Genomic DNA, 24,588 nt, shown 5'->3' with positions numbered 1-24,588 from the left:
CCCTCCAGCCACCTACTGGGCACCCCTCCCCAGGGATTGGCTGCAGCAGAATAATTAAAGCTGCTCATTTGACTCTCCCAGCCCCCTATGTTCCAGAAGCCTCAAGAAGGCATGAGGTAGCAATCAAACCTGCAGCCTCTGAGATCTAGAACAGCCCAAAGAAATTAACCTCTCTTCCAATGATTAGGATAGGTAAATTTAATTCATTTTTGGCGCCTTTAACAACCTAGATAGGAGGGTGCTACATTATACAGCTGGTAATCGGCTTTAGAAATGCATATAAATTGTGTATAAATGTTGAGAATAAAGCCAAATAACATTTGTATTTGATCATCCATGTATTTTGTCTGTCAAGTGCGCAGTTTATGGATATATATGCAGTACAAGTGAACTGTCTGATCTATTATGTGATTGGTGTCATCTATCTACCAGATAACGCTCAGTGCTCAGTGTCTTCCAACCAAAGGCAAGACTGCGGCTACTCGGGGATCAGTGCGACCGAATGCCATTCCAAAGGCTGCTGCTTTGACTCCAGCAATCCTAATGTCCCATGGTGCTTCTCCCCACAGAATAAGGTGACCCCTGCACCCTTTGAGATATTAATACTTGTTTAACTTGTAATGATTACATTTTTACAAATGAAATATTTTATGCATTCACATAGCAGTAATGGGTGGAAATGGCAAGCTAAACTTTGCATCTGTCAGCTGTTTTCTGAGTGTGCAAAGTAATTGAACCCCTACAACTCTGGTTCTAAGTTTAACTGTGGGATTAGATGACCTATATCCTTGCAATGCCCTCCACCCCTGTATATTACCCTATTCATCTGGCCATTTCAGCTGCTCTTTTCTACTTCAAGCTTGAGTGGTCCCTCTGTTATCAGTTAGTGTAGGGCAGGAGTGTTCAACCCATGGCCTGTGGAGCCCTCTGATGTGACCAGAGACCTCAAACCAGGGGAGCCATGTCCATGCTCTGGGATCGTGGGTTGGCAGCCCAGATCGCAATCAATGGGTTGCTTACCTACCATCCCAGAGCATCAGAATGCATGGAGCTGGCACCGACCGCAATAGAAACAGGTGGCTACAGATGGAGCAGGAACCGCATAAACCGATGCTTCCCCTGTAGCGCCAACTCCTCCTGGTGGAGTGATGACAAAGTGCTCTTCTCCTGGGACCTTTCTTGCAGCTTGGACAGTGGTGCCCGCAGAAGCTGGAAGAGGAAAGGGTCAGTGTATAAAACATCACATACACCACTTTTGCAATGGGCATATTGGCAAAAAAGGGTGGTTAGGCTGCTTTTCCACTGATCCATGGGTGCAGCACAGTGCACCTGTGGCTTTCCTGCAGGATAGCTGCACTGAGCCATAGACTTCTATTTTCGCAAAAAAGAAACCTCATGCGCTCAAAGGGCCAGATATGGCATATGTGGACGGATCTTCATAAACCTTAGTATTCAGTCCAATAAGGCAGTGCTGTGCAGACCCCTAGGGGCTGGGGTAGGCCAGTATGGAACTATAAAATAAAAAAAGGTGCACATGCCTTGCACACTACTAATAAAAAATTTAAACCTAAAATGTAGCAGATACTCAGTATCTCCCAGAAGTGAGTACACCCCTCACATTTTTGTAAATATTTTTTCTTTGTGACAACACTGAAGAAATGACACTTTGCTACAATGTAAAGTAGTGAGTGTACAGCTTGTAGAACTGTGTAAATGTTAGTTCCCTCAAAATAACTCAACACACAGCCATTAATGTCTAAACTGCTGGCAACAAAAGTGAGTACACCCCTAAGTGAGTGTCCAAATTGGGCCCAGTTAGCCATTTTCCCTCCCCAAGATCATGTGATTCGTTAGTGTTACAAGGTCTCAGGTGTGAATGGGGAGCAGGTGTGAACTTTGGTATCACTCATACTGGTCACTGGAAGTTCAACATGGCACCCCATGGCAAAGAACTGAGGATCTGAAAAAAAGAATTGTTGCTCTGAAACTGAGCTGCAGCACGGTGGCCAAGACTGTACAGCGGTTTAACAGGACAGGTTCCACTCAGAACAGGTCTCCCTATGGTCAACTAAAGAAGTTGAGTGCTCATGCTCAGCGTCATATCCAGAGGTTGTCTTTGGGAAATAGACGTATGAGTGCTGTCAGCGTTGCTGTAGAGGTTGAATGGGGTGGGGGATCAGCCTGTCGGTGCTCAGACCATACACCACACACTGCATCAAATTGGTCTGCATGGCTGTCGGTCCAGAAGGAAGCCTCTTCTAAAGATTATACACAAAGTCTGCTTGTCTTCAGCAAACTGTTTGCGGGCTAAGGACATGGATTACTGGAACAATGTCCTGTGGTTTGACACCAACTGAACCGAATAAGTTTATCTTTGTCTCAAGCATGTGGCGGCATCCAGGTAAGGAGTACAGACAAGTGTGCCTTGCCTACAGTCAAGCATGGTGGTGGGAATGTCATGGTCTGGGGCTGCATGAGTGCTGCCAGCACTGGGGAGCTACAGTTCATTGAGGGAACCATGAATGCCAACATGTACTGTGACATACTGAAGCAGAGCATGATCCCCTCCCTTCAGAGACTGGGCCACAGGGTAGTATTCCAACATAACTACCCTAAACATGCCTCCAAGACTACCACTGCCTTGCTTGGCCAGTCAATCGCCTTTACCCTCAGCTTCTTTAGCATGTCTCCAGACCTAAACACTATTGAGCATCTGTGGGGCATCCTCGAACGGAAGGTGGAAGAGTGCAAGGTCTCTACATCTACGAGCTCTGATGTTGTCATGGAGGAGTGGAAGAGGACTCCAGTGGCAACCTTTTTGAAGCTCTAGTGAACTCCATGCCCAAGAGGGTTAAGGCAGTGCTGGAAAATAATGGTGGGCACACAATATTGACACTTTGGGCCCAATTTGGAGATTTTCACTTAGGGGTGTACTCAATTTTGTTGCCAGCAGTTTAGACATTAATGGCTGTTATTTTGAGGAGATTGCTACAATGTAGAATAAAATTTAAAAAAAACAAATCTAATATGGCTAGCTATTCCCTGTTCTAGTAAAGAGCTTTTTTTTTTTTTTCCTTTTTTTTTTTTTTTATGATTTTTCTTCTCACTTTGTCTAGTAAAACCACTAGACGTCTCTTTAACTGACATGGATATAGCCGCAAACGGGTTCTAATCTTTCCACACTTTTATCCAAAACTAGAAAACTTTTTTGCTTCATACTGTACTTAAAATGGTTGTAAAGTCTCAAGGTTTTTTACATACAGTACATGCATTCCATGCATGCAGGCAGAGTTGGGACAGGGGGTGGGCAGGAGGGTCAGCTGCCTTGGGTGCAATGGTTTACTGTAGAGATGGGGGGGTGCCTTCCATCTGTTACAAGGCTGACAGGAGTATTGACGGCAGCAGTGCTTTTTCAAGTGACTGCTGGGCACAGGATCCCCTAAGCTTGCACATCATGAAGGAAGGGAGAGGACACAATTCGTCATCTTGAACTAGATGAAGACTAAAATGTACAGTGATTATCTGCTCCTGTCCAAAGTAATCATTCTAGCTAGTTCTGGAATGTGCACACACTGGAAGACTCACATTGACACAAGTTCAGTCTATGAACACTTCTAGTTTATTATAATGCGAAAGTGAGCTTATATATGCAAAATGAGCTTATATATGAGTCATGTGAGCGCTGCATAAGCATTATATTAGTCTTTTATTGGTCATTTCCACGAAAACAATCTTCGTCAGAGTATAGGCTTGATCTTCTAAGTCTTATCTATAGAAAGAGAAAAATATGTCTGTCTTCAAATCCACACAATGGGAGGGGGTTGGTGCATGTGAGCAGACATTTCTTGAGCAAGGATTTCCTAAAGTACCACAAAGCCCAGCAGGCAGAAAATATACATTATATTGCTAAATGTTTTGTATGAAAATATATAAAGTATAAAAGTAGATGTATAGAAATATGTATACAATAGGAAACCGAATAGTCATTTTACCATATCAATCACAATCTTTGCCCTGTGCACTGGATGATACATTAGTGTGATGGTCAGTCGGAAGAATAATCCTTACAACTGCTCAATGGGAAGAATTGACCCCTTAAGCTAAAAAAACGTCAGTGGAAACCTATCTGAGAGGTATAAATTGCTCAAGGAACCCCTAGAAACCTTTGCTTCAAGGTTTCTCAGCTAGGGTTCCTCCAGAGAGTGAACAAGAGAAGGCTAAGAGTCCCAGGGGAGATCCTTGTGTAGTATTTGGGTTTTGTATTGAGTTCTATAAATCAAAATAATAACATAGAATCATTACTCGCATTAGCAAGGGTTGAAAGGCACCCAATTTGGAGGTCAGGCAACGGGAACTGGCAGGGAATATTTCTGTCCCCATGCAGATATAGGTCACTCTTGATGCTTATCTGACTTCCGTTTTGGATTATCCTGGGATGCTGGTTTTATTCCAAGGAGGATGTGTGAGGAGGCAAGCCCAAAAAATGATTGCATAAGGTGCTTGAATGGAAGAGAATGCTTGAGGGAATCTTTTACATCAAGGATTTTGTCTTTATTGGGCGGTGCATTCAATGTCCAACAAAGACCACATCATGTTGTAAAATTCTCTCACCTATTCCATACAGGTGGCCATTCTTGTCAGACCAAACTGTCATCGGTATGTACATGGATAGGAAACTGTCCAGAAGGCAGTGATAAATGACTCATCCTTGGAATGGTCTAAAGTTGCAAGTGATGTTCCCCATGGTTCTGCCTTGAGGACAAGTCTGTTCCACTTGTTCGTTCATCATAGAGGTTGCAATGAAGAGCTCAGTTTTCACATTTATTGCCAAATTATTTCTCCATAATTTGGTATCAAAGGATATAGCATTATTACAGTAAGACTTGATCAAATAAGGGGTTGGCCAGCTACATGGCAAATTGAGTTTAGCTACAGATTATTAAAGGTTTACAATCAACTTCAGTTTATTTTGCTGTCTGCATCCCCTTGGACATATTTTCCTTTCCTTCCTGTCTCAAATGTAACCAGAAGTGTGGGAAAACTTTATAAGTGCAGAAGAGTGCTCCACTTGTTCAGCTGTCAAAAAAATCTTCCATTGGGGACATTTTTTGCTTTTTTTTTTTTTTTTTTAAGCCATTCTCTATTCCATCCAAAACTAAAGAAAATTCGATTTTTTTTTTTTTTTTTTGTAATTTTACTGGTCCCTGCATATAGCATGCCTCTTCTGTATGCGGCCATTAATGGGCACCAGGAAAGAAATAATGGTGAGTATTTAATACAGTTTTTGCTTTTTCCTGATTATTATATGGCAGCATACAGATGACAGGTATGGTCCCATGGATAGGCACCAGGAATATAAAAATAACTGTATTTGATACTATTTTCTACTTTCTCAGAGTTCATTGAGACAAGGCTGTTGACTGAAGATCATTCAAAAGCAGAAATGGGCAGCTTAACCCACTGGTTCTGATTTTTGATTTTCAATCAACAGCATCTCTCAATGAAAGTAAAATGTTTTGGCTACACATACTTTACTAATTTGTAGTAGTACATTGTAAAATCAAAGCTACTCATCTCTACTTTGACTTTTTGCAGGACGGTAGCGTGGCACAGCTTGAAAACCCATGAAGTGTCTGGAGTTAATAATCTTCCCCTTGAATACTTTTGGAAAATTGAATAAGTGCATAGATCATGTAATATACAAAAAAAAAATCAAACAATACTTCAATAAAAAAAAATCCTGTGCATCGCATTCAGTGTTGTCTTATTAAGTTGATATAGGCAGACCTAATTGGTAAGAAGGACCCGCCAGTTGATTATCCACTGGAAGATCCTATCTAAAAATGTTTTGTAGCTTAATGGTTAAAGCTGATGGTAGATGTGCAATCCAAAATAAGTGACAAGTGCTGTGTATTGCAAATGATTTGAATTTTTCACCAATTCATTTTGTTCTGTTGATGCCTCTAATATGCATACACTTCATTGGTAGCTGCATAGCATGTCTCAGGGCACATTTCCTGATGGTGACAATAGTGAGCCATGCCTGCTTACTGTGTATTTAAAAAAAAAAAAAAGCCACTTATTTAAATCAGTGGAAGCTTGTCTGTAGCAGCCCCTTGCTTACAGTTGTGCAGTGGCAGTAAACACAGAATCCACTTGCAATTAACAGAACCTGTATTGAATCCATGGCTCAAAGATGCAAACAACCCAGCATGAGGATGATTGGGAACACTTAGAAATTGAGTCAAGTGTGAACAAGCCCTAACTTGCCAGACGCTCCTATAGCTTTAGTATGGGCATTAATGTTAATTAGCTTTATTATGGGCATTTGAGTGGCTTTACAAGTGTTAAAAATGCTTCTCAAATGCCTTGTGTAGTTTTGAGGCACTTTATAAGCATTTTACAAGCATTTAAAACCACAACCTAAATGCCTATAATAAATGAAATGGTGAAGCACTAAACCATAAATTAATAAATATAATGCAATAAGTGAATTAATATGTAATAACCCACAGTGCTCTGATCCAATCTGGATCCAGTCAAGTGCAAAACTAGTGAAACGCACAGGAATAGCCTGTTGCAACACTCTGTGAATCCCTTTTATACAAATACAAATCCCCCCCTGTCCCAAAATAGGGGACTAATGATGTGATGTATATAAGTGATCCCTTATGACTAAGGGAAAGCAATCAAATTGGTTTTCATTAATTAAGATTGGCACTGATCACAATTTCAAAAAATAACATCAACCACACAAGTTATTGGACATTGAGATTTTTTTTTTATCTGATCTTCACTTAACTTCAAAAAGTGATGAACAGGTGGTCTCAACTCTTGTGACATCCTCAAATAGCAGAAATGCCCCCTCACCTCCAAACCGTGACCGCAAGGGCCAACTCTTTTTAGGATCACCCCATGATCCTTAAGGATACTATCTCGTCACGGGAAGATGCCGTATACGCTCCCTTCAGCAATACCACTTACTCCTCTCAGGTTCCTTCCAGGTGCAAGTACGGAAATACAACTCACTCTCCACTCAGGATGTAAGCAGGTGCTGTGATAGTTGTCGCCAGGGGCGGACTGACAACTCATGGAGCCCCTGTGTCCTTGCCCACGCTCAAAGCGCACCCAAAAAGCCTATAAAGTACCAGGGGCATTTCATGGGGCCCCCTACTGACCTCGGGCCCTCAGGCAGTACCAGAGTGCTCGAATGGTCAGTCTGCCCCTGATTGTCGCTAATCATTAAAACCTCCAACAATATGTAATTCTAGCCTGTATGCCTGAGCACTATAATGTGACATGTAGTGGCATCTTCTGACCCAAGAACAGATATTGAGCTGTCACTTGTAGTAGCAGCCAGTTCCCTTTTTGATGAATGTACAAACAACCTTTAGGTCCAAATCTGTAAGGAGTGAGCCCAAGTGTTAACCAGTCAACCATTAATCCGTTAACCATGCATCTGTATAATCCATGAAATAGACTGGCTCATAATGAACTGTAATGCACCTAAAGTTGTTCCCTATTCCACGTCATACACTTTCACATTTGAGAAGCTTCCCTTATTTTCTCTGGTGCCAGTCCTAGTCCACAGAACACCTGAGGCCCATGAGATATGGGAGTCTAGGTTACCAGGGAAACCTTTCCTATCACCACCAAGCAGTTGGACCTTCTTCCACTAGACCACCACTCATTCCCAACCAGCAGGGCTTGTACCATCCACACTTCCTAGGTGTTGGCTATACTGTATTTCTCTTAGAGAACATGAACAATCTAGCACTTATGACAGTAGCCTAAAGCTTAATCTATGTTTGACTTGGTGTAAGTCATCAAACAGATGTATGGTTCATTGTGCTGATAATACCCAATGAACAAATCAAAGAGGCTGAAAACATTTTACGACTTAAATTTTGCACAATGTGACACATTCTCAAACAGTCAATGGTTTCCATAGGCCTGGTTCCAAAAATATGGTTAAGTTCAGGTATAACATGGTGACTGTTACAGGAGGGAACTATGGCTCTGGTCACATACAGACATAGTTCTCCACTATATTCCCATCCAAGGTTATGGCTGTGCTCAACTTTCCTTAAAGTGGAAAGCTCAGATTTCATTCTGTGTCCTACATCCTTTCACAGGCTCTCCTGTTAGCTTTCTGCACTCTAACTGTCAGTTTCTGAGATCTCTCCCCAATTGAGCTGGAGGGAAGTATCAAGATCCAAGGCTAATTTACGTTTGGGTTCTTGGTAACTGGGTTTAACTTTGGAGATGAATACTTTGTTATGAGCGATAGTATCCCCCCTCTTTTTTTTTTTTTTTTTTTTTTTGTATCTATGCGTAAGTAAAGGGTGTCCAATCTTCTGCAGGCTTGATGGGGCCCTAGTTGGTGCACATTAAGGTTCAAATCCTTCCTTCTGTAAGGGCAAGATTTCCTTAGTGGTTGTAAATGCTGCTTTGTGCAAAACCACTGCACAAAGCATTTAAGTATAGACATGTATTTTATTAAAAAAAAAGCCTTTAAGAATCCCTTTTAAGATGGTATAGTCAAAGACAGATTCTCTCTAAGCTTTCTTTCTACAATCTTAGCTAATTCATGCCTTCATCCTTTGTGTTTTTAAAGGGGAAGAAGCTAACTTCAGCAGAGGTTGAAGCCCTAAAGATGGTGAACTAGTCTGGTGAAGCAGGTTCCTTTTTGGAATTGGAAGGAACTTGAAATTAGATACTAATGTAATCTTGTCTACTGAGGGCATCTGCTGTAGCCAGAGTCCTGTGGCTTCAGAATCTTGGTGACACTTGGTATACCATAATACAGAGTGGGCTAAGCAGTCTCGGCCTCAGTGTGATAAGCTCTAGTGTAAGGTGTATTAAATTGAACTGGAATTTAACACCATCACTTGCAACTTGTAATGATCTGGGTATGGAACCCTCTCACCTGGTCTGTTGTCTTTGTAGTGTAAGAGGTAATCTCTGTGTGGGGGGCCCCCCCCCATGTCTGTTAAGGAGCAATTCCAATGACAGCACTATGATCTGCCTTCGAGAAGGATTGACTGTCCTACACTTCAAAGACACCAGCAGTCTCCAGTTATTTACGTCTCTGCTCAGTGACCCAATCCAGCTCAGGATCTCCAGAGTCCCACACAACCTTCTCCACACACCCATCCTCCATCTCTCACCATCCAATTCTTTCCTGTAAAGTTCCCGGGCTTCTCAATATATATGCCCTGGCCCCTTTGCCAGCTCTCCTGGGAAAAATAGTCTAATCACTCCCTATCTGAGTGCATAAGTCCTGTTACCATCATACAAGTCCAAGCAGCCTTTTCTTCAATAGTCTGAATAACTGGACTGCAAAACACTGTCATCTTGTTCTTAATTAACATCTTGCAACTGGTATTACTGCAGGGTGTTACATTAGTCCAGCTTCAACCAATGTAAATATGTATAGTATGTGCCATACCTTTGAGATCCCTAGGGCAGCTAGAAATCCCTGTAGTAGGCATGGTCACTATAATGATGGGCGCTAGCTTCCAGTTCCTGCTGAGCAGCTCCCCTGCTGCTTAGTGAGCATAGGAAGCTACCTGCATGGCATGGGTGCCATTTATTCAACACTTTGTATTAATGCCAATGAATGCAATGTGTTCTCTGGTTGGATGTGATGGAGATTGTGATGTCATTGCCCTGCCTCTCCAATTAACATGTGCACAACTGGGTATAGATTGTCACCTCTTAACAGGAAGTGCCCTAGTAAAGACCTTTATGGCAGGATCACCAGGAATTGTTTTAACCCCTTCAGCTCTGGAAAGTTTTACCCCCTTCGTAACCAGGTCATTTTTTGCTATTCAGCACTTTGCTACTTTAACTTGTAATTGCACAGTCATACAACACTGTACCCAAACCAAATTTATTTCATTTTCTTCACACAAATAGAGCTTTATTTTGAAAAAAAATGTTTTACTTTCTGCTATAAAACATATACAATAAAAAATTCAAAAATCTAATTTCTTCATAAATTTAGGTCAAAATGTATTCTGCTACATGTCTTTGGTAAAACATAAATCCTGAAAAGTGTATAGTGATATATTTATTTTTTTTTTTTTTCCTTTTCTTTTTGTGATTGGTGAGGAATCATGGTTGACCAGAAGTAGGACAGTGACATTCAGAGGGGGGAGCGTAAAAATCAACCCCGATCTGTAATATATTCAATGCTCAGGGAAATGACAAGAAATCAATTGAAGTTTGTTTAAGTTTTGTCGAAAGAGAATTTTCAACCAAGTCCAATTAAACCACTTTTTAGACAATTTATGTATTAATTTGTAGGGACCCTTCCCCAGTTCACATAACACAAAGTTGCATGACAATTGAAAATCCATTTATTTTAATTGTGGCTGTTCCAATCAATACGACTCAATTCACAGCAACTTTTAAAAAGGTCCCTGCACTTCTCTGATCAGACTTTCATGCAACTTGAGTGCCATAGACTTCTCAAGTCGCATGAAATTTATAAGCAGGTCACACTGGAAATTGTACAGCAATGGGGTCATAGATCCTAAATTTAGCTGTAGTCAGCCTTAATTGATATTGGTTTCCCTAAATCTCAGATCATTGTTTGCTTCCTCCTATTGTTGCAAAATGATCCAATGGTCTGAGCTATGAACATTTCAATCTTGCTAGCCAACCACTAAGAGATTTACTGTCAGTGGCACCTGCCCTGGAATGATAGAAAATGCCCTTCCTGCACCCTGATGATGTCTGCCAACAAAACATGTAGGGTGGGGCTTTGGCCTGTGACATCATCACGCCTGCCGGTGTACAGCAGCGCGGCAGAATATGCCTTATTTCTGAGATGCTTGTGAGTATTTTTTACACAAAGTATAGAGTTTTAGCAATATTACTCTATACAGTTTTTATTCTTCATTTGACCAGTGAAAATTGTGTACATTATTGGATCAGTTACCACCTCCTTAATTTGAAGAGTGGGGCTTGAAGTATTGTGGAATGACTGACACTTCTTCCTAATACTCAAGTGCAGTTGATCTCTGTTACATCATTTCTATGCGGTAAGGAGCTTGCACTAATGGTGGTTTGGCACTTTGTATGTCTATTTCAAGATATACACAAATTTAGAACAAGGTTTCTTTATTGCCTTAAAGGGCTAAACACTGACACTGGTTGAGGACCTGTTCTAATATTTCATTTATTTAGCCTACTATTGACTTTCATTTTACATATTTATGTCACATGAGTATTCACGCTGCCTCGTTAATGATATCATTGATATTTTTATCTCATACTTAAATTATAGTTTCTCATAAATGAGGTATTGATTTGATGTAAAGATTGCGCACCTACTTGTAGGTAGGATGCAGCGGCAATAAAACACAAAGTCAATAAAAGCGTTTATTGGAGAAATGCAAACAGTCACAACAAACCCCAACCAGGGACACTCATGGATTCCAGCAGCAAGTAAAGAGCAGGTTTCGGTCTGACAGTGCTTGTGATGAGGGGCACAGTGCGGCCTGGCTGTCTCATACCCAAACAGAAAGATGTTCAGAGAAGTTGCGAGCCCTACATTCCCTCCTTGTCAGGAACCTTTCCCTGCTGTTAGTTTTGTCCATAACGGGCTTGCTACCTGTCTCTGCGCCACGCCAAATGCATGCCAGAACCTAGGGGCAGGGACTTATATAGCCTCTGCTGAACCAAGATGGCCACCAAGGATTACCCGGATGCAGAGCTGTCAACTGAAACGCTGCCTTCAGAGACCTGGAAGCCATGGAGAAAGTAGGTTTCTCTGACTTCCTTTCCAGGCTGTGGTACCGCTTGCCGAATGCCAACTACAGTGGAGACACAGACTGCACCAGCCTACATATTGGTTACTAACAAATAGTTGTGAGAACCTTCTGGAAGCTTTCTTGACTCCCGGGCTTTGGGAGGAGTGAATCTGAACCTTAGATTGCTGCACCAGAGGGTGAAAACTATCTGACGGAGCAAATTCAGAAGAGCAAAGTACATACTTGGGCACTGTAGGAAGTCTAGTGGCTCATCCAGAGGGTTTGTGTGCTGCAAATGTTTATGGCTGGAAGAATACCAAATGCATAGACTTCCAGTTCACACCTGAATCGCACAGTGGCCCGTTCTCCTATGCGATTCCTGTGTGAATCAGTGCTATGCAGTTTTCAGTCCATTCATTTGAATGGGCTGAAATCACCCTAGAACACACCAAAAGTAGTGCATGCACTACTTTTCAAAATTGAGATTGAGATACCATGTGATCTGGTGCAGGCAAACTCATTGCTTTTGTGATTTACATTTGGGGTGTCATTAGGATTGTATTAACACCCACAGCAGATCACACACCCAGTGCTTTTTTAACATGGTACGGGAAATGCGCATGGAATGTGGACTTCCCGCACTGCGTTCCGGTGTGAATGAGCCCTAAAGGTTCTTTGTCTTTAGAGCTGTAAGGAGAATTTGGAGCCCACGTCTAGTCTTTTTGGGTATGCTGAACCCTAATCGCTTCATAGCATCTTTCAGATTTCAAAAAGTGACTGGCACCCAATTCTTCACACCCCACTAAAAGTATAAATGCAACCCTGGGGTTACAGGTCAGCCCACCAAGACACTTGGGGGTCACTAACTACCTCAAGGAGGTAAGTGGGTCCTACACATAATTTTATTTTTCATAAGGTTCTATTCACACTTGTCGTTTCCGGAATGCCTAAGAAATCACACAGAAAATGTGCCTTTTATAAACACGCTGCAAAAGACATGTTCTCTGGAGTGACAAATCATGCTTCTCTGTCTGGCAATCCGATAGACATGCCTGGGTTTGGTGGTTGCTAGGAGAATGGTACTTGCCTGACTGCATTGTGCCAAGTGTAAAGTTTGGTGGAGGGGGGATTATGGTGAGTTGTTTTTCAGGGGTTGAGCTTGGCCCCCTAGTTCCAGTGGCGGGAACTCTTAAGGCGTCAGCATACCAAGACATTTTGGAAATTTCATGCTCCCAACTTTGTGGGAACAGTTTGAGGATGGTCCCTTCCTGTTCCAACATGACTGCGCACCAGTGCACAAAGCAACGTCCATAAAGACACGGATGAGCCAGTTTGGGATGAAGGAACATGACTGGCCTGACCTCAACCTGATAGGACATCTTTGGGATGAATTAGAGCGGAGACTGCGAGCCAGGCCTTCTCGTCCAACATCAGTGCCTGACCTCACAAATGTGCTTCTGGAAGAATGGTCAAAACCTTCCCATAGACACCCTCCTAAACCTTGTGGACGGCCTTCCCAGAAGAGTTGAAGCTGTTATAACTGCAAAGGGTGGACCAACTCAATATTGAACCCTATGGACTAAGACTGGGACGCCATTAAACTTCATGTGCGTGTAAAGGCAGGCTTCCCAATACTTTTGGCAATATAGTGTACAGTGAAGGAAATTAGTATTTGATCCCCTGCTGATTTTGAATGTTTGCCCACTCTCAAAGAAATCATCTGTCTAAAAATCGAATGGTAGGTGTATTGTAACAGAGAAAAGCAACAAAAAATTCAAAAGAAGTGCATGTCTAACAAATGATACACTGATTTGCATGTTCACTAGGGAAATAAGTAATTGATCCCCTTCACAAAACATGACTTAGTACTTGGTGGCAAATCCCTTGTTGGCAATCACAGAAATCAGACATTTCCTGTAGTTGGCCACCAGGTTTGCACACATCTCAGGAGGGATTTTGGCCCACTCCTCTTGGCAGATCCTCTCCAATTCTTTAAGGTTTGGGGCTGACGTTTGGCAACTCGAACTTTCAGCTCCCTCCACAGATTTTCAATCAGATTAAGGTCTGTTAGGCCTACTCCAAGGACCTTAATGTGCTTCTTCTTGAGCCACTCCTTTGTTGCCTTGGCCATGTGTTTTGGGTCATTGTCATGCTGAAACACCAAGCCACAACCCATTTTCAATGCCCTGGCTGAGAGAAGAAGGTTCTTACCCAAGATTTGACAGTACATTGCCCCGTCCATTGTCCCTTTTTCTGCTGAGGGGACAGAACAACTGTACTGCATCAAACACCCCCAAAGCAGAATGTTTCCCCCACCATGTTTGACAGTTGGGATGGTGTTCTTGGGGTCATAGGCAGCATTCCTCCTCCTCCAAACACGTTGAGTTGATGCCAAAGAGCTAGATTTTGGTCTCATCTGACCACAAAACTTTCAACCAGTCCTCCTCTGCATCATTCAGATATTCAGTGGCAAACTTCAGATGGGCCTGGACATGTGCTTTCTTGAGCAGAGGGACCTTGCGGGCACTGCAGGATTTCAATCCTTGTCGGCGTAGTGTGTTACCAATTGATTTCTTGCTGACTGTGGTCTCAGCTGCCTGGAGATCATTGACAAGATCCTCACGATCTAGTTCTGGGATGATTCCTTACTGTTTTCATGATCATTGACACTCCATGAGGTGAGATCTTGCATGGTGCACCAGACCTAGGGAGACTGACAGTTGTTTTGTGTTTCTTCCTTTTGCGAATGATTGCACCAACTGTTGTCACCTTCTCACCAAGCTGCTTGGCAATAGTTTTGTAGCCCAGTCCAGCCTTGTGTAGGTCTACAATCTTGTCCCTGACATCCTTGGACAGCTCTTTGGTCTTTGCCATGGTGGAGAGTTTGGAATCTGATTGTTTGATTGCTCCTGTGGACAGGTGTCTTTTATACAGTGCAGAGCAGACACAGAGCTGCTCGCTCTCCTCAATGGGCGGTCAGATAAAAACGAACCGCCTGTTTATTTTCATCTGATCCGATGGACAGAAGGGGAATTGGATCCCTATCCATCCCTTTTTGGTAGAACAGATGGGATTGGATGTTGATGGTTGTAAACGGATGCATGTCCATTTACACCCGCCGCTCCATAGAGGAGAATGGAGGTTCCGATCGGGTCTGCTAGAAAAACGGGCAGGCAGACCCAATCTGTTAATCCCTGTGAAAGAGCCATTACTATGTAAGAATGGAGATGTGTGAATGAGCCCTGAGCATCCAATGAGCAAGCAGGTGACACCTCCTCATGCCCGTTTTTTAAATTATTTTTTTAATTCCCTGCAATGCTTTTACATTCAGCTGTCAGTGGTGAACTCCGCTGACAGCTGAAACATGAACGCTGCATTGGTTTTCACTACTAAAACACCACATGACTTGATAAAATAACTCATGCGGGATTTTAGTAGTGACAACCATGTGTTAATGTTTCAGCTGTCAGCGGGGTTCCCCACTGACAGCTGAATGTTAAAGAATTTCCATAAATTAAATAATTTAAAAAGTGGCGTGGGGTCCCCCCTCCCATCCATACCAAGCCCTTCGGGTCTAGTATGGATATTAAGGGGTAACTCCACACCAAATTTAAAAAAAAAAAACAGCGTGGGGTTCCCCCCAGAATCCATACTTTAGAACTTTATCTGAGCATGCAGCCTGGCAGGTCAGGAGTGAGCTCCCCCCCTCCTGAACTATACCGGGCCACATGCCCTCAACACGGGGGGGTGCTTTGGGGCAGAGTGGGCTCCCCCCCCAAAGCACCTTGTCCCCATGTTGATGGGAACAAGGGCCTCTTCCTCACAACCCTGGCCGGTGGTTGTAGGGGTCTGCGGGCGGGGGGGATTATCAGAATCTGGAAGCCCCATTTAAGAAGGGGGCCCCCAGATCCCGGCCCCCCTTTACGTGAATGAGTATGGGGTACATGGTACCGCTACTAATTCACAAAAAAACTAAAAGTGTAGTGTAAAAAAACACAGGACAGGGTCTTTGACAAGTCCTTTAATAAATGAAAAATCTCATAGAATGTCCCCCGAAGTAGATCAAACGTCAATCACGAAACCCGCCGCCGGCAACCGGAAAAAAAAAAAAAACTGATGTCACATGGGGCGGGGTCACTCGGATCATGTCCCCGAGTGGCCCCACCTCTTACATATTTAAGAGCTGTCACCCAGGCTCACAGCAGAAGGCTGGCAGCCAGCGTCAGATGCGAATCAATTTTTTTTTTCTTTTTTCGGGTCACCGGCGGCGGGCTTCGTGATTGACGTTGGATCTACTTCGGGGGACATTCTTTAAGATTTTTCTTTTATTAAAGGACTTGTCAAAGACTGTGTCCTGTGATTTTTAACACTACACTTTTAGTTTTTTTTATGAATTAGTAGCGGTACCATGTACCCCATACTCATTCACGTAGGGTGGGGCGGGATCTCGGGGCCCCCTTGTTAAAGGGGGCTTCCAGATTCTGATAAGCCCCCCGCCCACAGACCCCCACAACCACTGGCCAGGGTTGTGGGGAAGAGGCCCTTGTCCCCATTAATATGGGGACAAGGTGCTTTGGGGGGGAGCCCCCCTGCCCCAAAGCACCCCCCCATGTTGAGGGCATGTGGCCTGGTATGGTTCAGTTGGGGGGGGCGCTCGCTCTCCCCCCCCCTTTCCTGACCTGCCGGGCTGCATGCTCAGATAAGGGTCTGGTATGGATTTTGGGGGGACCCCACGTTGTTTTTTTTTTTTTAATTTGGCGTTGAGTTACCCCTTAATATCCATACCACACTCGAAGGGCTTGGTATGGATGGAAGGGGGGACCAGACACCGTTTTTTAAATTTTTTTTTAATTGCGAACCTTTATTTTTAGATTCAGCTGTCAAAATATATATTATCAAGAGCAGGGGTGGGCAAACTTTTTGACTTGACGGCCGCAATGGGTTCATATATTGGACCCGGGGGCCGGACCAAGAGTAGATGAATGGTGTGTATGTGTCATCCATAGTAAGTATAGTAATATTACCCCACAGTAAGCATAGTAATTAATCCCCCATATAGTAATTCATCCCCCATATAGTAATTCATCCCCCATAGTAATTCATCCCCCATATAGTAATTCATCCCCCATAGTAATTCACCCCCCATATAGTAATTCATCCCCCATATAGTAATTCATTCCCCATATAGTAATTCATCCCCCATAGTGTAATTCATCCCCTATAGTAATTCATCCCCCATATAGTAATTCATCCCCCATAGTAATTAATCCCCCATATAGTAATTCATCCCCCATAGTAATTCATCCCCCATATAGTAATTCATCCCCCATATAGTAATTCATCCCCCCATAGTAATTCATCCCCCATAGTAATTCATCCCCCATATAGTAATTCATCCCCCATATAGTAATTCATCCCCCAGAGTAATTCATCCCCCATATAGTAATTCATTCCCCATATTAATTCATCCCCCATATTAAGTCCCCAAGTCCCCCCTGTGTCAATTCACTTACCTTTGCTCTGCGCGTTCCTCTCGCCGTGTTCCCGCGCCGTTCCGGTGTAGCATGAAAATCTGTCTCCTATGAGGATCTGTCCCCCTCGACGTATCTGCGCATGTGCCAGTTTCAGGCATTAGCAGCCGATCGGCGATCTCCGGCACATGCGCAGATATGTCGAGGGGGACAGATCCTCATAGGAGACAGATTTTCATGCTACACCGGTCTTCAGGGCGGACTGTGAGAGGAGCCTAGCGGGAGCCTAGCTCCGCGGGCCGGATTAAAAGGTCCGCCTGGCCGTATACGGCCCGCGGGCCGTAGTTTGCCCATTGCTGATCTAGAGTGACCTTCGAAATATGTAAAATCATTATAATGAAAATTATAAAGGATAAGAAACAAAAACAGAATCAACAGAACTAAGGAAATCACATTAGAATATATAAAGATATGCCTAGCTACAAATAGTGCTGTTTGTTAATCACAGTAGACACGATTGAGTGCCGTCTGTCAGAGGACTCCACACTGAGATTTACTATTGAGCAGCGTCTAAAAAGAAAGCGCCCACGGCAGACGGCTAAAATGTGTTCTGAACCAGACAGCACATGACACTACTGCCGCCTGGAGCTGGAAGGAAGCCCCGGCGGCCATTTTAATGAAGGTATAGTGTGTTATTTCTGCTCACCACTATACCCTGTCTGTTTTATGCGGTACTACAATAAAGATATTTAATCTACTACACTATGGGCACTTGTTTTGTGGCTCCTATCTGGAGCTATTAAGCCCACAGGTACCTGTTAGTATCCAGCATATCCGGAGGAATAGGAGCCCCATATCCAGGCTGATCATCTCACCAATTTTAAGGGGACCTCTGGAACCAGTGGATTTAAATACTTCCCTAACGGCTGGATGACTGCACCATAGGAAAAAGTTCACCGGATTGTCCAGTATACCTTGAGGTTTTATATTTACGCGCAATATCCATGCGTTTCCGCTGAGTGCGCATTTTTTACTATCGGTTGGAGTCACAAGTTCATCTGCTGCATTTTCTTCCGTTTTAAGACTTTATATTCGTTTATGGTTTTTACATGCGTTTATGGCTATTATATGTGGACTTATTGGAATACCTGTAATTTTACATTTTTACAGCACTACACCCTATATTTGTTTTTTGATCTTTTAGAGCCATATTGGTACCTCTTGGTGTTTTAGCAGCTACCCTTAGGAGCGCTCACTATACTCTTATTTTTACTTGTCGGTTTTAGCACCATGTGTGTAAAAAATGCTCAGAGCAATGTGAACCTAAAAGTAGTGCACATAGTGTGTACTGTGAGTCCAGCTTGAAATAGGGAGTCTTGCCTTGAATCCAGAGATAGGTAGATGGGAGCTGTAATTGTCCTAATAATGTCTGTAGTCACTGGGCTCCTCTGTTCCACAGATTTTTTATTTGCTCAGCAATCTACTAAATTCTGTCTTAGGCTGGCCATACATTATACAACTTTCTTTAGAATATTGCTTTACATTTACCAAAAACCATATAATATGTCAAAAGGTCAAACCTAAACAACACTTTCAATTGTATCCAATTAAGCAGGCCCTTGCATTACATAGTTGATGGTAAATCTAAAGGAAATTGGGCAGAAATTGAACAGAAAATTGTATAGTGTATGGCCAGCCTTAGATACTGCTATAAAGCCACCCCTGAAAATAGGCCCAGTGCAGTGTAGTAAGCAGGACCACCATTAGAAACATGGGGTCTTGTACATCCTTACAAAAAATGACCACTGCCCCAGTCTATAACTGGCCTTCACAGCAAGGAACACATGGAAGGGCGCCGCATGTCAAACAACAAAAGAGAAATGTTCCGAGCTCAACGTGCCAGTCAGCTTGCAAACAAACCGAATTAATCTAACAGTATGTGTTAAAAACAGGGGCAAATATGTACGTAAACTACAGATCCTCATCACAGCACCCCGATATTCTGTAGTCCTAAGTCTACAAATTTTGAGAGCCCCCATAGTAGAGGCACATGTATTTAGTCTAGGTTCACATCTGTGTGGGTGGTGTGGTCCCGTGCGGGTTGCGTTTTTAGAAGAAGTGCAGGGACTTCTTCCCTGCGTGTAATGGGGTATGGGAGTCCATTCAAATGAATGGGCTCTCGTGCCCACGCAAAATGTTGCCCGCACAATAGACCAGGGGCAGGTGAATCAGAGGGAACCCACCCTTCCTTAAAGGTACAGGAGCGCACCGGACACCCAACATGTAGCACAATGGCAACTAGGGTGTCCAGTGCACCCCCTCACCAACAATTCAGCAGTACAAAATAAGGCCACTGCCCCAGTCTATAACTGGCCTTCACAGAAAGGAACACATGGAAGGGCGACGCATGTCAAACAACAAAAGAGAAAAGATCCCAGCTTGCAAACAAACTGAATTATTTATTTATTTCAGGTACTTATATAGTGCTATCAATTTCTGCAGTGCTTTACATATAAATATATATATTGTACATTCACATCAGTCCCTAACCCTCAAGGGGTGTACAATCTAAGGTCCCTAACTCACATTAATATACTAGGGACAATTTGGACAGGATCCAATTAACTTACCAGCATGTCTTTGGAGTATGGAAGGAGGCTGGGGTACCTGGAGGAAACCCACACAGGCACAGAGAGAACAGGCAAGCTCCAGGTGGGTAGTGCTGTGGTTGGGATTTGAACCAATGGCCCTAGTGCTGGCAGGTGGAAGTGCTAACCACTAAGCCACTGTGCCGCCCCTGTTATTAACCTAACAGTATGCATTAAAAACAAGGGTTTAGTTAGCACACATTTGCAAATACATATGTAAGCTACAGAGCCACATCACAGCACCCCGATAGTCCTAGCTCTACAGATTTGTTGGTGAGGGGGCGCACTGGTCACCCTAGCTGCCATTGTGCTTTATACTGAGTGTCCAGTGCGTTCCTGTACCTTTAAGGAGGGGTGGGCTCCCTTGGGTCCACCTGCCTCGGTCTATCCTTTAAATACATGTGCCTCTACTATAGGGACTCTCACAATTTGTAGAGGTAGGACTACACAATATCGGGGTGCTGTGATGTGGCTTTGTAGCTTATGTATGTATTTGCAAATGTGTGCTAACTAAGCCCCTGTTTTTATTGCATACTGTTAGACAGGTTAATTTGTTTTGTTTGCAAGTTGGGAACTTTTTTCTCTTTTGTTGTTTGACATGTGTTGCCCTTCCATGTGTTCCTTGCTGTGAAGGCCATTTTTTTGTACTGTTGAATTATTGGTGAGGGGGTGCACTGGACACCCTAGCTGCCATTGTGCTAAATGCTGGTTGTCTGGTGTGCTCCTGTACCTTTTTTAAGGAGGGGTAGGCTCCCTCAAGTTCACCTGCCCTTGGTCTATCCATTAAATACATGTGCCTCTACTATGGGGGCTCTCACAAATTGTAGAATTAGGAACTACAGAATATTGGGGTGCTGTGGCTCTGTGGCTTACGCATGTATTTGCAAATGTGTTAACTAAACCCCTGTTTTTAATGCATACTGTTAGACAGGTTAATTTGGTTTGTTTGCAAGCTGGCTGGCAAGTTGAATTGGGAACTTTTTCTCTTGTTTGACATGCGTCGCCTGTCCATGTGTTCCTTTCTGTGAAGGCCAGTTAGACTAGGGCAGTGGCCATTTTTTTTTGTACTGCTGAATTGTTGGTGTGGAGGTGCACTGGACACCCTAGCTGCCATTGTGCTACATGCTGGGTGTCTGGTGGGCTCCCTCAGGTTCACCTCCCCCTGGTCTATTCATTAAATACATGTGCCTATACTATGGGGGCTCTCACAATTTGTAGAGTTAAGACTAAAGCATATCTGGGTGCAGTGACGTGGCTCTGTAGCATGCGTATTTATTTGCAAATGTGTGCTATCTAAACACCTGTTAACGCATACTGTTACAGGTTAATTTTGGTTGGCTAGCAAGTTGCGTTTGAACTTTCTCTTTTGTTGTTTGTCTTGTACATCCTGCCTAACAAGGCCCCAGTATCTCCCCATGCAATCCCCCACTACCCTGCACTTTGTACCTCCTGCATATCCGTTTACACCTTATCTGAACACCCTGTATTCAAATACTCCCAACACTCTGTATCCCCTATATCTCCAACACTCCAGCACTTTGCACTTCATGCTTCACCTGAACTCTGCACCTCAATACTCCAACACTCTGTACTGCCTGCATCCCCAATACTCCATCTCTACACCCTGTGCATCACCTACACTCTGTATCTCAATACTGCTACCCTGCATCTCTCCCTTATATCTGGGATTTGTGTTGAGAGCCTCACCTTTATGGAGTTTGCCCACCAGCCCTCTTCTAAAATGGTTGTCTCAGTGCCATGTGCTTCTGTGCATGGCTTACAGCTCCATACTTCCCACATTGTGAGCTCCAACCAGACGTGCCCCTCCATCACAAGTGGGAGATTCTGGGATTTGTAGTCAGTGATGAAGCGTTGAGAAAGGACCAGGGGGTGGAGGGATGGAGGACTCTGAGCTGCCCACAGGCAATAGCTCCTATAAGTCGTCAGGGGGGCCAAATGCCTGAGCTGTCTGTATCCCTCTATTGGCAGCTCTGGTATTAAGTAATCAGGGCCCAACGGACATCTCAGCCCTTACAATGTGAAACAAGCATAATAATCAGATGGCTTCTTTACACTCTCATGCGCAATACCCCATGCTCTGAGAATGGTAATTAATATTCCATTTGAGAACTAGAAATGCATGTAAGGAAGACTGAGGTTGGGCAGGTTTTGTCACTGAGCTCTAAAAGTTCTTCTGATAGGACAGCCACCCACCTGTTATTGAGCTCAGCTCTCCACCGAATTGTGTTATACTCCTGGTCTGAGGCCTGCTCATGACATCCCTGGCCTGAATATCTGAGAATAAAGGAATGTCCATGCACAAATGCTATATTCTGCACTGTACTGTAAATCTTCCGTGACAGATCACATTGACATACTAGCAGAACCTTCAGCATGGAATGCACGTGCAAGGTTCTGCAGCAGTCATTTTAGTGCAGAACGCAGGCACATGTCTTTTAAGCAATCTTCCCTCTACACCTCCGTTCCTCTCCTTGGGAGCACCCCAGAGTTGGAACCCCTTCCCTGTGTATACTGGCCTTCAGCTTCCATCACCAAGTTAAAGGACCTGTAGCTGAGGGTCAGGAGAGATCATGGTGCTCTCAGTATACCAGTGTCTTCCTGACGTTCCTTCTATAGCTCTGCCCGGCCCGGTATGTTCCCCATTGGGATACTACCATTATTCACATCAGTGACCTCTGTCCAGGCCTTCAAGGCTTTAGGCTCCCGGGTGAAGGCTCCTTCAGAAGGTCAGGCGAGACAAGGCAACTACAGCTATTTTCATGTTCTGTGCCAACAAGCCTGGCACTTCACCCCTGCAAAGAGCCTTTTTAATTAGTACTGCAGGAGACAGCATCTTTGGGGTATCTCCCTCCCATGCCCCATCTACTCTTAGCTCCACCCACCACTGACATTTATGCATGCATTATTTCCACCCTTTACATCACCAGTGGAGGGGTTTCTCTAAAAGAGGAGTTAACACCTAATTACAAATTTCTCCTTGCCATACTACAATGGGACCAGAGTCCTTTAGCGGCAGGCTGAGTTTGACAACCTGTGCACCCACCTCATTTGTAGAACCCCATCAACACCTCAGTAGTAAGGCACAGGAACATGAAGCAAAAGCATAATAAGGGTACGAGCCGAGGTCACAGCAGGTAGGCAGGAATCTAAAGACAGGTTAGAGGCAAGTCAGGTCATGCATGGGAAGACAAATCTAGCAGGTTAGGGCACAGGTGAAGCAGGAACTAGCTGAAGACCACACAGCAATCCAGCTTAAATAGGACTTTTGGTGCCAGTGTCACAAGCATGGCACATACAAGCCTTGCATTGAGCCTTTGCTCAAAACTATGAGAATGCAGATGAGCATGCAAAAGTCTTCTTGTTTTATATACGTACTGGACATTCCTAAGATCTACCTCCCCCTGATGACCAGCCTGAGGGCCACATGTTGCCCCTGGTACATTGTGTGGCTCTCAGATCTCATCAATCTGTAGGGGAAACATTGGGGTAATAACATTGATCACTACTAGCCTCATGTAATGTTTTCTTAGTTTTGTGTTGTCTTTTGCAGCATTCACAAGCCAAAAATACAGCATGTTAAGACTCTCCGACCTTCATTTCCTCTATTAGTTCTGCAGTTTCTGACAGTCCTATCAAGCATTCTATATATTGAACATTTTGTGTAGCCTTTTAGTAATGTCAGGAGCCGAACTGAACCCCCCTTTAGCTCATAAGTTGAAAACCACTAATCTACCCTCTCCATTTGAATTGTTATATATTAAGGAATAGTTTTTATTTAAAGGTAGTATAAATATATAAAGGCTTATATTGACTTCTCAGATTATTCATTGCCAGTGTAGGGTGGAGTGGTGTAGGGGAGAGGCAGCATTTTGAGATGAGGAACATCGCCTTCAGTGACAAGGCCAAAATCCAGCTTTAATATATTTAAGAAAAACCTGCAAAGGCAAAGAAAAATCTTGATCCTGGCCTCACTATCTAGCAAATGTCCTAAAAGAAAGCAAAGAAAGTCTAAAAGTTTCCATTCCTATCCTACATGTTTGTTCCAGGCCAGTGACTCACAAGGTCATCAGAGTGATATCCTGCAGTCTACAGCTTTAGAAACAAGTCAACAATGGCAGCACTTATATTTCTAGGTTTACAGGTCCACCCCAGAGTACCAAACAAATTGCATTATTTCAGTATTAGTTGCCAGTTACATGATCCTTATCTACTGATGACCTATTAAGGTGTACCTACCAATATGCTATACATGTCTTTATTCAATAGTAATTATTTGCTGAAATATAACTGTACAATACACCCTATAGAAACGACTATCTGTCCTGTGTTGGGATTCTAGCAACACAAGAGAAAAAGCACTGCTCTGTGTTGGATAAATTGCATGGTTTATGAAATATTTTCTGCTTTGATATTGACCCTACGCATTGTCTGCAAACACTATAAATGTATATAACTGGAAAAGTCAGTTGCTGTCTGTCCTGTCACTAAACCAGATAAAAGCACCATCATGACGCCCAAGCTATGGCTCCTTCTGGTGACTGCCACATTTCTAGGACTTCCGAGTTTGGCTACTGAAAATGGAAGTGGTGAGGAAGACTTATGTAAGTAATTTCACCTCCTAAGTTAAAAAAGCATACAGAAATGAGGCTGATTAGTCTAAGGTCCATGTCACATGTTTGAATAATA

General features: G+C 43.4%; 1 protein-coding gene across 1 annotated transcript in view; it reads left to right on the top strand.

The window, feature by feature from the left end:
• The window catches only part of LOC149450440 (uncharacterized), a 134,270-nt gene that overhangs the window by 91,459 nt on the left and 18,223 nt on the right, over positions 1–24,588 (top strand). The window contains exons 34-36 of the mRNA XM_089691948.1: positions 433–575; positions 2,385–2,401; positions 22,519–22,628. Of these exons, the coding sequence (XP_089548074.1) occupies positions 433–575; positions 2,385–2,401; positions 22,519–22,628 (270 nt within the window). The remainder of the gene's footprint in view (positions 1–432; positions 576–2,384; positions 2,402–22,518; positions 22,629–24,588) is intronic.

This window comes from Staurois parvus, unplaced genomic scaffold, assembly GCF_062004578.1.
Source record: "Staurois parvus isolate SC_StPar_1 unplaced genomic scaffold, SC_StPar_1.0 ptg000574l, whole genome shotgun sequence".
In the NCBI taxonomy this organism is placed as follows: Eukaryota; Metazoa; Chordata; class Amphibia; order Anura; family Ranidae; genus Staurois; species Staurois parvus.
This window is presented reverse-complemented; position numbering and strand designations above follow the sequence as displayed.